This window comes from Haliaeetus albicilla, chromosome 20 (assembly GCF_947461875.1).
Source record: "Haliaeetus albicilla chromosome 20, bHalAlb1.1, whole genome shotgun sequence".
NCBI lineage: Eukaryota > Metazoa > Chordata > Aves > Accipitriformes > Accipitridae > Haliaeetus > Haliaeetus albicilla.
In genome coordinates this window covers 20,487,241-20,502,996 of record NC_091502.1, presented here as the reverse complement: position 1 = coordinate 20,502,996, position 15,756 = coordinate 20,487,241, and the positions used below count along the sequence as shown (strand labels likewise).

The 15,756-nt window shown below is 42.8% G+C and overlaps 1 protein-coding gene and 1 long non-coding RNA gene across 5 annotated transcripts in view; one reads left to right on the top strand and one right to left on the bottom strand.

The window, feature by feature from the left end:
- LOC104318653 (uncharacterized) overlaps window positions 1-15,756 on the bottom strand; it is a 541,518-nt gene that overhangs the window by 452,626 nt on the left and 73,136 nt on the right. The window lies entirely within an intron of this gene.
- CCDC90B (coiled-coil domain containing 90B) lies at window positions 4,560-15,611 on the top strand. Its single transcript, XM_069808459.1, has 9 exons — window positions 4,560-4,754; window positions 6,509-6,628; window positions 8,602-8,705; window positions 11,028-11,129; window positions 11,785-11,826; window positions 11,906-11,977; window positions 12,061-12,114; window positions 12,911-13,025; window positions 14,192-15,611. The coding sequence occupies exons 1-9, from the start codon at window positions 4,598-4,600 to the stop codon at window positions 14,245-14,247; spliced, it is 822 nt and encodes a 273-aa protein (XP_069664560.1). The 5' UTR covers window positions 4,560-4,597; the 3' UTR covers window positions 14,248-15,611.

Below are 15,756 nucleotides of genomic sequence, written 5' to 3'. Positions count from 1 at the left end.
GAGGTTTGCAAGGGCTGAATTCAGGGACCTGTGCTCACTAACACAGCCAATATAGACGTTGCCATAGCCCAGGCCTCTTCTAAGGGTGGGAGACCCAGAAATATTCAGAAAGGAGAGAGCAGAAAGGGCATTCAGTACTCAACATCTCTGAAAATCCAGCAGCAGTTTAGGCTTCTAAATGCAGTTCAGGGGATAGCTAGCTTTGAAAATCTTTGGTTCACCTAAACTCAAGAAAGGAACTTGCTAGTGATTCAGTGGGATAATCAACCCTAGGCTGGGAAAGATCTCAAAGAAAACAGGGAGAAAAAAGGAGGTATGTGTGCTCATTGTTTGCAGGAGTGGACTCAAGACAGATGGCCATTTCCAGCCCCACATACCAATGACAAGATAGCATGACCATCAGCAATACTAAAACTTTGATCTGTATCCTGAAGTCAAGGGAGGCAAGTGGGAGTTCCCATGAAGGATGCCAGACAGTGAAAAATATATACTGTATGAAAAACAAGGGGGAAAGTTAAAAAATTAGTTGTCTCACTATTTCCCCTCTTTCCAACCACCTCATTGGTTTCAACATTTTTCTATCGGGGGGTCCATATCTGCTTGCCCTCCTTATTTTCATCTGTTTGAGAGAAGTGCCTTCTGTCCTACAGCATCTTTGCAGAGTATGTCAGAATGAAATAATCCCTTCTGCAAGCCCTCATCCAGATGGACCAACAGACAATATGGAGATGTGTTACTTGTGTGCATGCAAAAGCTGTAGGATGACTGGCTGAGAGCATAGGAATAGGTGCCCTCCACCGTATTTGTATAAATGACAATAAATAAAACAGAGCGGTAGGGCGAGTTGATCAGCATACACAGTCCCATCGTCAGACCCTGTCTGGCTGTAGGCTGCTGCCCTCCTACGGCAAGCTGGGACAGCCGCCCTTATTATCTCCAGAGCAGCTCTCCCTATCACGAAGATGAACCGAGTTCAGTTGATGGTACTGGCTGCCAGAAATTACAGCTTCCGAACACCCAGTTTGCCGGCTCACTGTCTGTCTGAAGTAGAAAATCAGCACCCTGGGGCACTCAGCCTTTCTGTCCTGCAAGGGAAGCCTTTGTGGTTGGAAAGGCCTGTGTGGCCGCTCAAGGAGCAATTGCCATCCTGAGCCTGCGTGTGACATTGTTAGTGCTGAACAATAATGTCCCTGCAGAGAGGGCGCGGATCCAGGGCTCTTCTCCCTTAGTGACAGCTTTTTGTTGCTATTGTTGGGATTTTTTTCTAATGTCTGTATCTTGGCAACACAGGAGTTGTTGACTTGGAAACTCAATGCTTTAAATAAGGATAGGCTCGTTCGAGCATTTCTGCTGAATCCTGCATCTGTTACCATGGCAGGACTGTGAAGTTAAACCTCAGCACAGGTAACCAGGTGCTTGCTTTCCTGCAAGCGCCCTTCCATTCAGCTCCTCAGCTGCTTGCCGTCTTTATCGCCCTGGTTCAGACAACTGCCACTGGTAGCAGTGATTCTTCCCCCAAGTATCCCGTACACATCTTAGTTCCACCTTTGTTCTCACCTAGAAATCCTCTGAATGAAAATCATGCCCTGAAAGAGGAAATGCCTCTGAACAAATTAAGATTCCCCCAACTGGCTCTTATGAACAGAAGGAAACAAGGCAGGAGCAAAGCTCCACATAAGCGAGGAGTCCACTGAAATGACAGCCCCTTCCACTGAATGGAGACAAGTGGTTAAAAGAAGGCTGAAGCCAACCTGCCAACAGAAGGGACCTTCACGTAACTCAAAATCATAGAATTACAGAATGGTTTGGGTTGGAAGGGACCTTAAAGATCACCTAGTTGCAACCCCCCTGCCATGGGCAGCGACATCTGCCACTGGACCAGGTTGCTCAAAGCCCCATCCAACCTGGCCTTGAACACTGCCAGGGATGGGGCAGCCACCACCAATCTGGGCAACCTGTTCCAGTGCCTGACCACCCGCACAGTAAAGAATTTCTTCCTAATATCTCATCTAAATCTACAGTTTAAAGCCATTACCCCTCATCCTGTCACTACACTCCCTGATAAAGAGTCCCTCCCCATCTTTCCTGTAGGCCCCCTTTAGGTACTGGAAGGCTGCTATAAGGTCTCCCCAGAGCCTTCTCTTCTCCAGGCTGAACAACCCCAACTCTCTCAGCCTGTCTTCACAGGAGAGGTGCTCCAGTCCCCTGATCATCTTCATGGCCCTGCTCTGGACCCGCTTGAGCAGGTCCATGTCATTCTTAATTTGGGGGCCCCAGATCTGAACACAGTACTCCAGATGAGGGTCTCATCAGAGCAGAGTACAGGGGCAGAATCCCCTCCCTCGACCTGCTGGCCACACTTCTTTTGATGCAGCCCAGGATACAGTTGGCTTTCTGGGCTGCAAATGCACATTGCCAGCTCATACTCAGTTTTTCATCCACCAGTATCCCCAAGTCCTTCTCTGCAGGGCTGCTCTCAATCCACTCATTGCCCAGCCTGTATCTGTGCTTGCGATAAAATCAAGGGGGTTTTACTACCAAGGAGATTTTTCTGCTCTGAAAGCCTGAATTTTTATATGTTCAGCTTAGAGCATTGCATCATACTGGCTGCGAGAGAAGTAGGCCTCTGGGAAAAGCACAGAGGGGTGACTTCAGACAAACTGCAGCTGCTGGTAACTGCTGAAAAATGCATCTTTTTTTAATCACAGATGTCTTATATCATGGCTTTTAAACTTTACAATTTCAGTTAGAACTTTTTCTAAAAAGTACCACCAGCAATCTTCTTTTTTGCTCTGCACTTTTATTTTAAGACGTAACTTCAGCATCCCTGGACTTCTACAGTGAAACAGATGTCTGAGAGCGCCTGATGTATTTTATTCTAAGTAGCACAAACTGAAAAGCAAGAATTCAATTCTGAAAAAAAATTCTGAGGCTGTGAAATCTGCATTTTGCTGTCATAGGGAGCAAAATGAAAACTGGTTGCCATTTGAAAGCTTCAGAGTTCAAAAGCACAAGGATCCAGAGTTATAGTTTCATCTTTCAGAACTGGAGCTAGGGCTGGGTTTGCATTTAAAGTTAGGGATATTTGGACATAGACAGAGGCAGGCTTAGAGAGGTTCACCTATGGCAGTCTGAGGCTAGAGTAAGTTCAGGACAGAGAATAAGGGAAATCAGGCTAAGTCAGGAGCAGCTCACATCATCCAAATAGAGCTGGGAGAAAACAGGGCCCCGTAGACTCTGCACAGCCCTCTCCATCAAAAATCTAATTCTAACTCTGTATACAGGCATGGAAGTCCATATGTAAGAGAAATTCAGGGCTGTTTTCGTCTCCCAAAGTCTGTCTTGGGATGGTGTGTTTGCAGTGAATGCTCAGCCCTCATGTCACTAGACCCTGCATTTTTGGTCAATAGGTTTGCAGCCTCCAGAGCTGAATTTGCCTGTTCACACTAGTTGTATGGATGCTCCACGCCTGCACCTATACAGATCCAAATTGCTCTGAATTCTGTATGGCTTGTAGGCAGCCTGCTTTTTCTCTGCACCCTGCCTGCCCAGAAATCATTGTGTCCTGAAGGCAAGCAACATCAGGGCTCTTACAAGGAACGTCTTTGACACGCTCTCCTGTGCTGGGCTAGATTATGAAGTCTGTCTTACTCAAACTTCTGTTTAAGCACTCTTTGGGGAATGTTCAAAACACTGGGCACACCGTCCTGGATTCTCACGTACACCTGAAGGATGTTCCATCAGGCTGACATGGCACAAAAGCAACTCAGCTGGCCCCAAGGCTGCCTAGCCGCTGCTCCGCAGCGCAACACAAGTAATAGCCACGGCACCTTCACGACTTGTTTCACCCAGATACGTTATGACAAACCTCCCCAGGGTGCACATGCTGCCCAGCAGCAAAGTGAAGTGTCCTTTATTCTAATTTGCAGTGTGATACCCAGGATGTTTTTCCATTTCTAAGCTGGTTAGAGCACTGCTTATCTCTGAGCCCTTGGACCAGCCCACTGACGCAAGCCTATCTCTGGATATCCCTTCTCTGTATATTTTCCAAGCAGGAGCAGTCTGCAGATTTTCCTCCTACCTCTTCCTCTACCCGCTGTGCTCTGTGGGTGCTTTAACTCTGCCCGTTCATCTTGGCTCTGAACAGGCATCGACACCTTGCACACACGCCACAGCACCACAGACCAGACGGCACGCTGCCACCGCTGGCCTAAAACCCCTCCCAACCCAGACTGATTTGCTGCGGCTGATTTGCTACAGATCAGCCTCTTGCGTATCACCCAGCCTTAGCCAAGCTCCGAGAAACGCTTGATGTCTGCAGCGGCCAGGCTGCGGACAGCAACTTCAGCTCAGAAACGACGAGCGACGACGCGAAGCCGCCCGCCGAGAACCAAGATGGCGGCCGCCCCGCTGCGCGCCCGGCAAGGGCCGCTGCGTGCGCATGCGCAGCGCCCGCTGCCGCTCCTCCCCTCCGCATGGCGGCGCAGCGCCGCCTCCCTCCAGCCGGGCCCCGTCCCCGCGGCCGAGGACTACAGTACCCAGCGTGCCCCGCGGGGCCGGAGCGGAAAGGCGTACGGACGGCGCTTGCGCAGTGGGGATGGCGGGTGGTGCCTGGCGCCGGAAGTGGTGGGCCTGTGCCGCCATGAGGGGCGCCGGGCGCGGGGCCGCGCTCCTCGCCTGGAGCGGCGGCGGCGGCGGCTCCCGGTCGGGTCCGCTGCCGCTCCGGGCCCTGCTGCCTCCGGTTCCTCGGAGAGGTGAGAGGCGCCGGAGGGCCGTGCTCGGCCCCTTGGCCCGGGGGACGAGGAGAGAAAGGGGCAGGAGGGGGCGGAAGGCTGCCTGCTGGGGTGGGGGGTAACCTCGGCCGGGCGTTTGGCGGGCCGGGCTCGTTGCCCGAGAGCGGCGGCGGGGGCCTGTCCCCGCGGCGGTGTGTGAGGGAGCACAGAGCGCCTTCCTTTGGGGCTGTCACAAGGCGGAGGGCAGGGGTGCGTTACGTGGGGAAGAGCCGTCGCTTGAGTGGGTTGTGGGGACGCACAGAGAGTGTTTGAGGCGGGGGGAGCAACGGGAGTTAGCCAGGGGGTGCAGAAAGGCGTCGCGAAATGGTGTCTCGGATGCGGTCTGTGAAAACGTCGGTGAGTTTGTTAAGAGTCTTGGCTGGTAGTTTTTCACCAGGCTCAGGCTTCATTTGGAGGACAGCTTTGGGCCGAGAGCCGTGCATCGAGTCAATAGAGGAGTGAATCGGTAGGAGAAGGAGCAGCATGTCTAGGCAACCCAAAGCTTCACGCTGTAATATTAGCTTTTCTGAGGGAATGTCTCTACAATATATATGTTCAAGCCAATGAAAAAAATCCGCTAACGCGTTTAGAGAACAAAAAGCTGTGTGTTTAAAGGCTGTCATAGCTCAGTGAAAAAAGAACATTTTATTCCACAGTAAATGTTAGAGTTATTTTAAATTATTTGCACGTAGTATTCAGTGTTCACACACTTAAACACTAATCTTTCCTTCGTTTCTTAAATCTTAAGCAGACTTTGGTTTGGATACTGCAGCTGGCTTCATTATAGTCACTTCTTTAGAGTAGATACAAGGTAGCACATAACTTGATTTATTTAGCAGTGGCACAATATAACTTCCCTGTTGTTTAAATGATATGAAGGTTTTGGGTAAAGGTCTAGATAAGATACAGAACAACATTTTGGTTAAGGCAGAGAGCCAGCAGTGCAAAACGCTTCGAATAAGCATGGATTTAGAAGTAACAGGGCTTTTTAGATAACAAAGACTCTATCAGAACAGAATCTGTAATGTGCAAGGCCCCACAAAGATAAGATGAAGGGAAAAATATGCTTGAAATAAAGTAGGAGAAGCAGTGAAACATCTTGTGGGAAGGCACTTGTGTAATAAATAGAGTGGATCTTTAATACCCATCTCTGAGGTATTAGGCGCAAACACCGTATCACTTTGTTTCCCAATTACTTTCCTGGTGAACCAACAAATTCATTCTGAACATTAGATTTGCATAGCTTGCTAAAAAAAAAAAACCTGTGGCTATATCTTCACACATGGCACTCTTCTTGCTGGAAAGGATAGTGACAGAAGAAAGTGTAAAAAGAATGTGATTGATGGATTTTGTGAAGAACCAAATGAATGATGTTAGCTGTAGCCAGTAGAAATTGGCAGTACATTAGAACTGCTGATCTTCTAAAAGTGATGTTTCTCAGATATTACAAAACAATTGGTTGTGGTGGTTTTTTGTTGTATCAGGATGCTTGTCTGTTACACAGCTTCCTAGTTACACAAATGGACTTAAGTTCAATATATGAGTCCTAGTTGGTGTAGATTTCCTATGGAAAAGGGATTGATGGTTTCTGACACGTGCCGCAACTAAGCAATCAAAAGGATCCAGCTTTTTGTTGCAATATCTGTGCAGCTTTGCTATGATGAAAGAAATTAAAATTAGCTTATTGCATGATAAACCAATCAGGTTAAGTTTAAGGCACATGTTGTCACTTCCAGGTTTTGCCACCACACTCGTTAGGAAGTCGTATGATGTCAGAAGGGTTGAAATCACTCCCCTGGAGCAGCGGAAGGTAACTTTTGATACCCATGCTCTAATGCAGGACCTGGAAGCCCATGGTAAGTGATATCTGATAAATAATTCAAAGGAAAACTTTTAGTTTAAGTACTATAACTTTGAGTGCTATTGACGTGCGGAAAACAATTGATCTCTCATGTCATTCATGATTATGTAAACTTCTGTCCTACTTCCCCATCATTCTTTTCCATACAGAAGAATCCAAGCTTGTTGAATTTTTCCTTGAGCAGTAGCTTTTCCATACTTTTGACCATGCATGATGCCCTTCTGTGACTCTTTTCCACTTCTATTGCATCCTGTTTCAAAGGGGAGGGAACAGAGCTGCTGGCATTACTTGACAACTGAATGTCCTGTGGATTTGAATAGTGACTTAACGTTGCATCTATTTCGTTCTCTGCTCCTTTTCTTAGTAATTCCTAAGGGTTTGGTTTGCTTTATTGATCCCTACTAAGCATTGAGCTGATATCTTCATCAGACTAGCAACTACCTTTTAAAATCCCAAGATCTTTCTCCTAAGTGACAGTTAGAACCTTATCCAATCTGATGTTAGGATTTTTTCCACTGTTTGGGTCTAATGATAATATTTATTAGTAGTTAGAAGACTCCTAATAGTCCACTAATGATGTTTGGGGTTTTTTTCATGCACATCAGACTTGTCAGCCTGTAGTTACCTACATCTCTTCTGGAACTGTTTTTAAAAACTGACACTGTATTTGCCATTTTCCAGTCCTCGGGTAACTGAGGTAACTTGTGAGATGTTACTTGTCCCCAGTACTAATTCAGCTATTTCTTCCTCAGGTTCCTTTAGAGCTCTTGGGGTGAAGTCTGTCTGGTGCTGGTACACTGTGTTGTTATTCAGTTTAATTTATTTCATAACTTCTACAAATACTTCAGTACTACAGTGGGCAGGCTCTATAGGCAAAACCTATACGTATTGCAAAAGTGAGAGAGGCATTTAGTTTTTCTCAGACTTGCTGCAGGCAGTTTTCAGGCTCCATTCTCTTGCTTATATGAATTTCTCTGCATTTTCTAAACTTCCATGCAATAAGGACGGTTCCTGCTATAGAGGAAGAACAAAATAATACCTAAGTAACCCTGAAAATTCAGAGGAACTGAAGCAATACTGTGACACCTCTTAGTGGAAGGAGACTGTCATAAAGCACGCATAGCTTTTTTTTGTCATGTAAACCAATGTTGCAGCTTGACAATACCATATTTTAGAAGGGAGCAGTGGCATATTTCTCAAAATAGTTTGCCTTGAAAGCATTTTTCAACAAAACATTAATTGACCCCACTTTATAAAATGGGCCAATTGAAATACAACACATCAGTGAGATTGCTGGAAATAAATCTTCAGGGCAAAAGCTCTCAGCACTAGATCAGATATGGCTAAAGTGGCAGCTGGGGGGGGTTCACTATTCACCACACATCATCTTTAACGCTTCAGAATTGCACCAAGCTATGGACAAAGTGTAATTTTTATCATCAGAAAGCAGAAATCCCAGTTTGAGTTCATTCTGCGGGCAATGGGTGCAGCAGTTTTAAAATGAGTTTTGCGTGCGTTTGTGCAGAACAATTTCAATATATGCAGGCTTACCTTTTAATTTTATTATTCTATAGGACGCATGCTTTGTAGCTCAACATAAGTTTGGTTTTAACAGAATTTGCAAAAGTTCATTATAAAGTAAAATTTTGCTGAATTATTTCTATAGTGCATGAACAGTTAAACAATGTACAGAAATTTGGTCCTCCTGTCAGCTGCATGCATAGACTATTTCTGTATATTAAGTTAATGTGCTTCAGATTTTTGCAGAGTTAAGTCTGGTTTTTTTCTATTTAAAAGTCACAGTGACTGGTTTCTCGCTGTCAGTTTTCAGTAACTGTGTGACTTCCCATTTGCCACTGTAGTTAGGTACAGCACTTCAGTGTCCCCATTTATTACGTACTTCTTGCTCTTATCTTCCTCCAGGTTTTTAATATTACCTTAACACGTCATCCTTTAACTGTCTTTTAGGCTTTGGGAAGGAGCAAGCGGAGACCATTGTATCGGCATTAATAACCCTGTCGAATGTCAGTTTAGACACAGTCTATAAGGATATGGTTACACAAGCTCAGCAGGTAAATAGTCGTCTATGGTGTACATATACAGCGCTGTGTAGCTATAATGGTTCATATTTGCATATTTAAAAGACAAGTGAGCAACTTTCTATAGTACTATAAACAGTTCACGGAGGTAGGTTTTCCTAAGTTTCAAGGTGGTATTAAGAATAGTAATATCTTGCACATTTCATCTCACAGGAATGTTTTCCAAATGCAGCCACAATTTATAAATGTAACGCAGAGATCGCTTCATGTGCAGCTGAAAAGCTCTGAGGGGAAACCAAACTTTTAACTGTGCTTTACAATGGTTGAGGGCAGAAGAGAGAGTCAAGGAGGGGTTCCTGAGAGATAACAAGACCACCTAAAATACCAGAAAATTGTCAGTGTTTTTATTGAACTTCAGTAAGGATGTCAACTCTGTTCTGAGATACACTGTATTTGTCCTATTTTCCTATTCATAAACTAAAAACTACTATTAAAACTATTTCATTATTTTGCTCTGCATTTCGGTCTTTAAAGCTCCATCTATAGTAAAAGCTAAACATGGCTAGGGTGAGGGCTCAGGCACCACCACATGGTCGTCCAGAGCCACTGCGGTGCCTTGGCTTGATTTTGACCTGTGCCAGCTCTCCATCTCCCTGACCAGGGCACAATTTATGTGAAAGTGTAGGGCCAGGAACTGTTCCCACCAGGCAGCGTGGTCAGAGCCACCTTGTTTTAGGAGGAAGATATTTTAGCCATCTGGATGTAATCTGTGGTGTGTCACGTGCCCTCGGGGACAGCAAGTAGGCTCTGAATTATTCTGTTGCTGGTATAAACCTAGCTGTTTGCGCTGGCCAGGTCAGCACCTCAGCTTGCACTCAAGCAAAGCACTGAGGTGTCTTCTTCGCTTAGATACTCAAGTTCATGTTTGTGGACGTATCTGGAGGCAGTGAATCAGTGAAGTAGCATGTCTGGGTTTTCCGCTGATAATAGAGGTGGTGACAAGTTTCGTTTTAAGAAATTGCCAAAATAAAAAGAACTTTAGTTTTTCTTGTAGGCTAGACATCTGGGCCAGGGTAATAGAGCTCTGATGCACAGTAATGGTTTTAATAATTACTCAGGAAGGCTGTGCAAGCTGAGATTAGGTGCCATTCTTCTTCAATGAGTTAATGCAATTAAGCATTCATTGCTATTTTATTTAAACTGCTGAGCCTTACTTCCAACAGATTTTTATCTTACTGGCATTTATTCTGAATGAAAGTTATCTCTTTTTTTCTATAAATCTCAGAAGAAGACAAAAGCTTGTGTGTGTCTCTTTTTTTCATCAAAATGGAAATCTTTCTTTTTGGAAATCCTATTATGTGTAAAGTCAGTATTCCAAATATAATTTGCATGGAATTGTGTTCTGGTTTTTATAGTGTAGTCAGTGTTGAGACTGAATGTTTTAAGATGGGATGTGGGAAATTAGCTCCTTAGTGTAAATGCAACTGAAGTTTTCCCAGGAATTGTAAAAACTTCATTGTGTTCAACGAAGTAGTCAGACTTCAGTGGAAGTTGGGTGAGGGCATATTTTAACGAATTTAGTTCAGCGTAGGATCTGAGAAGTACTGTTTGCTTGTAGTCTGGATGAGAGCTCTTCATTTTGCTGGCACTCAGCTTTAAAAGCAGAATCCCACAGAGATACATTATTTTCCATGCTGAATAGTAGGGTAACTTCCTTATGCTAACTAAAGGAGTATTGCTTTCAAGATTCTAAAATACAAAGTTTCTTCCTTTATTTTCTTTTTTTTTCACTCTGTAGTTTGTAAATACTTGAATTCTGAACTCGTTAGTCCAAACACCAGGAAGGCTTTTTTCAGTGCTTTTTAGCAATCTTTTACTAGTGTCCGTCAGACTTGTAATGCTGAGAGGACAGTGAGATACTCGTATCATTAAGTCTTTGGCTTTTGATGACTTTGTGGGCAAGAAATGGAAGTGCTTAGTTAGGAACTGGATTAAAACCAACAATTAATGCTTCATAGGCTACTGAACGTTCATTGAAAATGGAAGAGGATGAAGGACTAACCTGTAGTTTTGGGTCTATTTCATTTTATAGCTACTTGGATTAATACCACTGGCGTTTTTTGCTTAAATTCAGGGTTAGTATATAAAAGCAACAGAAAAAGCACAAAACCAAAACCTCTTGTCTTTCAAACAAATTACAGCTATAAAAGTCTGTGTTTCTGTCACTTTCTTGCTGGAAAGTCTCCTCATTGTTGTGCTTTGCAGTAGCTAATTTCATCATTTCAGACCCAAAAATCTTTACTTTCCTTTATTTGCCAGAAAGTGTGCAACTTAACATGTTTTATTGTTTCGAAGGAAATAACTTTACAACAGATAATGGCGCATTTGGACTCCATTCGGAAAGATATGGTCATCCTGGAGAAAAGTGAATTTGCAAATTTGAGAGCAGAGAATGAGGTACTAATAAATATTTTTAATTAAGCAGTTAAATTGTAATATATGTTGGGTTATACCTGTTGTACATTTTTGTGGAACAAAATATGAATGTAAAAGTAATTCCGGATACTTTTATCGGAGTTGAAGTGTTTGTAGATTACAACTTCTGTGATCACAGAAAAATACATTTCATGTGATAAGACTTGCTTGGTTCTTCTGTAAAGTAAAAAAATTCTACACATCTTAGAATCATCTTCTGTAATTTTATTTAAGGGTGATTCTAGTACAGTCTTGTCACCATTAACCATAGAATGCAGGGAGAGCAGTTGGCTGTTTGTTTGCAACAATTTAATTAAACCAGTGATTGAGACATGTTTTGCTTTTGCTTAACAGCATTTGGTATTTTTCTGCTGTCTTTAGTCTCAGAATAACAAGATCATCATCGTTACAAAATAATCCCTTTATTTTGAGCAAAATTCCCAGCAGATTCTATATGGCTATACAAATTGAACACACCAGTTAGGATATTTAATCAAGAACAAATTGCCCCATTGGGAGAAAAATTATGGAAGAATAATTGCGTGCATGTGGTATTAACACTTACATGACTGATTAACTTGGTCAGCAGTTTTCTGAATTTGTAAAATTTTTTTTTTTTTTCCTCCTCTGCACTTAGAAAATGAAGATTGAATTAGATCAAGTTAAACAGCAGCTAATGGTAAGTAAACAGTAAGTACCTACACACTCCTGTTAGGGAGAGTAAATAGTTATTTTCATAATCTTTATTTGCTTTAAAGAATGAAACTGGTAAAATCCGAGCTGACAGCAAGCTAGACATAAACCTGGAAAGGAGCAGAGTGACGGATATGGTAAGCTGGTCTATCAAGATACTCTTTCCAGTTCTGTGTCTTGTTTTCTGTTACTACAGTTGTAATTTATCTTTTATCCACAGTTTACAGATCAGGAGAGGAAACTGATGGAAGCAACTACAGAGTTTCATAAAAAAGTAAGTATTGAACAAAGCCTATTTTATATTGAGCGGGATACAGTTACACATTGGACATTATGTAAACCCCAGACTTTTGTGAAAGTTAGTAGATTTTTGAATGTGATAAAGCAAAAGGCTGGGCTGTATCACTCGTGTCTGTTGTACATGTCTATTGCCTAGGCCTGTGAGATTGGCACTGAACACTGTTCAGGCAGGAGGAGGCATCCTAGCCTTGTCTCTCGCTTCCCAAGTATCTTGCGTGCAGGCTGTTACAGGTGGGATGTGCACTGTCGTGCTGCCCTTCCCAGTATTAACAGATGAGCTGATGAGCTGTACCAGAGGGATGGTTCTGGTGCCTACAGCCAAGCAAGTATTTCAAGGCTGGAAGTCCTCAAAGGTGCTAGCGGGCGCTGAAGACTAAGAGGCTGAAGGTGGACATGTCCCATCTTCAGCATCTCCTCCCTTTTCTGGATATGGCTTGTGAATGCTTAAGCCTTTGTTTTGCAAAGATTATGGGGTACTATCTAGGCGCTGTAGAATGCCCCCTTTAGGAGGCACTGGCATATCAGGGACAAATGTCTGTATGATCTGAGCTTTCTCTTTTTCTCTCTCTCTTCCGTATTATTCCTGGATTGTATTAAATGCTGTTCTGTGTCTTCTAAAGTCTCTTACCAGTTACATATTTTACTTCAGTGATAGGTTGGAAATTTGTTTCTCTTTCTTGTTGCTGGTAGCGTGGTATTCTTATTTGGCTTTGCAAAGCTGAAAGGGCTAGAGATCACTGTCAAATATATGCTGTCTTTTAATGTTTCAGGATTCAAGTACCAACAGTGTTATCTCAGAAATCAGTAATAAAATTGACACTGAAATAGCTTCCTTAAAAACACTCATGGAATCGAATAAACTTGATACAATACGTTATTTGGCAGGTATGTGATAGGCAAGGAGGTGAGTACCAGTATTGTATTTTGGAAGTGTAAAATTTTATTCAAGAGTATATGCTAAGCGAATTCAAGAAGTCAGTTGTGTAGCAGCAGACAACTGGGTTTGGGTGGGGGAGACGGACGCAGGCACACACAGACACCCCCAACTCAAAGAAATGTGCCATAAAACGCAGAAGCGATGGGAGCATGCAGACATTGGGGCAGTTGGACTAGGATTGTGCCCAGAACTGGGATTAGGAGGAATATGGACATGATTTAGAAAAAAAAAAGAAAAGCCTAAATGCCTTGCCTAGTCTGACAGTACCTCTGCTTGCTGCGGGGCAGCCATTTATGTGGCAGAGTTGCTACAAAAGTTCTCCTGAGGTCATTTAGGTTACCCTGAAAGTTAGCTGTCATTTGGGACTAGTCTGCGAGTGACCAGTTCCATTTCCCATTCAGTCCTCCACAGACACATCGTTTCAGTGTGGTGGTACTGGTACTTCCCCCTGCCAAGCAGAATAAATTTCAGTCTGAGTTGAGACTGTCTTCTCAGTATATACATCACCAGTGAAATTTTTATTGTATTGGAGCTGGATAAGAGAGTGATGCATTATTTTTGGAAGTGAGAACAAGTTCAAAGGGAAACATAATTAGCTTTATTCTAACACTAACTGAAACAGCAGCTTAACAAATCTGAAAGACAACTCATCAGGCTTCAGAGGTGCTGCCTAGATACCCTAGTGTTGTGTCAGATATGTGTATTCTTAGTTCCTTGTCATTTTGTTCAGTGGGAAGTCATTTTAATTACGTTTAATGCAAGAGCTCGTACAGCCATCTCTCCTGTAATACAATTTCCAATAGATGGGTGACAATAGTAGAAGTTACTGTAGCCTGTTGTGCTCTGTATTATCCAGCGTAGTTACTCAGGCTGCTGAATTTGACCTCCTGTCTCACGACCTGGGCAGTGCTACTGTGCAGGATATTACATCTAAGTCATTGTCTTCTAAAATGATTCTATTGCATCTACAGCAATTCAGGAAGTTTAGGAGGCTCTGCTCTATAGTTGTTATCATTCTTCCATCTGTTTGCAGTTAATTTCCTGTATGTAGAAGGTGATACAATTTAGCATTCAGCTAATTATTTCCCTTTTGTTTGTTTGGTTTTTTTAACAGCTTCGGTATTCACTTGCTTGGCAATAGCACTGGGATTTTACAGGTTCTGGAAATAGATCTAAATGGAATGACTGCATCAAATACAGATGGAGAAAAGGCCACGCAGGCAACATCAGTTCAATGATCATGTTTGCGCTGTAGAAAACCTTGGTACCTTTTTGTTTTGATATTCCTACTGTGCACTAAAAATGTTTTCTGAATATGTGACACTAAGGATCGAAATAACTGGGGGGGGTAAGTAGAAGCAAACAGTAATATTTCATTGTCCCCTATTGAATATTGTATTTATTTCAAATCAAAAGACTTCTTATGCTAAATCAGAAAGTGTTTCCTAAAGTGGTTTAGAATAGTTTTCTTTTTGGAACATTCTCAGTGGAACGTTCTCACTCTCAGCTCCTCTCGAAAATGGAAATATGAAACATTTGGTATGGCCTTGAAAGGGGAATACTGTTCCCAAGTTAATATTTCCAGTATGGGAATACTAATGCCAGATTCCAACAGATCTACTCTGATCCAAGTAAATTAATCTTAAATATAGGATCTGGATTTTTGCCTTCAGTTTGTTCCTCTCTTCTGACAGACTGAAGCCTGGCCCTTTGGGGTTTTTTACTTACATAAACACACACTCCAAGGCCTTTAGTGAAGAATCCTTGTTTTTCTTGAAAACTGGTTTACATAAATTGAAAATCTCATGTAGAACTAAAACGTCTCCGTAGATTTTTTTTTTTTTTCAGTATCTCTTGCAATTTCCGTAACCCCAGAGGTCAACAGAATGGGAGAACTTCTCTGTCTTTATCTTTCCAAGGGGAAATGCCTCCACTCCCGTCAACTGTGTACAGCCCTGGGGCAGATAAGTGCTCTTACTTCCTCCCTTCAAGTAGTGCAGAGTATTTCCCATAAACCCTCACGTATTTTTGGGGCATAGGTTCTGACTTGTAACACGGAAATACTCAGCATCTCAGTGGTGCCAGTGTGGTGGTGGTCGTCCTCCTCCCATCTCCACGCTCTGCCGGACTATTCTGTAACCCTGTGGGACACACTGACACTCCTGACTTCTGGTGATGACCCCTCTACCTTTCACAAGGACTTCACAACTCTTGTTGCAGAGATGGGAGATAGCAGGTGGATGCCTTCCAAAACTGAAGCAGTTACACTTTGTTGAGTACAGATGCATATGCTTGGTTTGATTCTTTTAATAAAATAATAATTAAAAGAAAAGTCTTCCTGGATTAAACTTTTAGTAAGAGTAGTCCCTTTATGGGCTGAAGAGTATGTATTACTGATTAGTGGCAATTTTTTTAATTGCAATTTTATTCTGTTTACAGTTGAACTTGCTGCTATCCTGCCCATTCTTACATTCTGTGCATTAAATTATTTATTATCTTCATTTAAGAAAATAAAATTAATTTCTTATATTTGCTATCTGACTGAGAGATTTGAATACAGATTACCAGTCTGTAAAAACGTGTCTTTTACAACAGGCACAGTGCTATTATATTGGGAGTTGAGGCTGCTTTTTCTGTTGTCTGTGTTTGTCAAATAGGCATGGGTGCCAGCAGCAAGGA

Excerpts from the sequence above, each read along its gene's own strand:
- CCDC90B (XM_069808459.1), top strand. The coding sequence starts at position 4,598 with ATGGCGGGTGGTGCCTGGCGCCGGAAGTGGTGGGCCTGTGCCGCCATG. Across the intron at positions 11,827-11,905 it reads AAGTTAAACAGCAGCTAATG|AATGAAACTGGTAAAATCCG; the intron begins GTAAGTAAACAG and ends TTTGCTTTAAAG. Across the intron at positions 13,026-14,191 it reads TACAATACGTTATTTGGCAG|CTTCGGTATTCACTTGCTTG; the intron begins GTATGTGATAGG and ends TTTTTTTAACAG.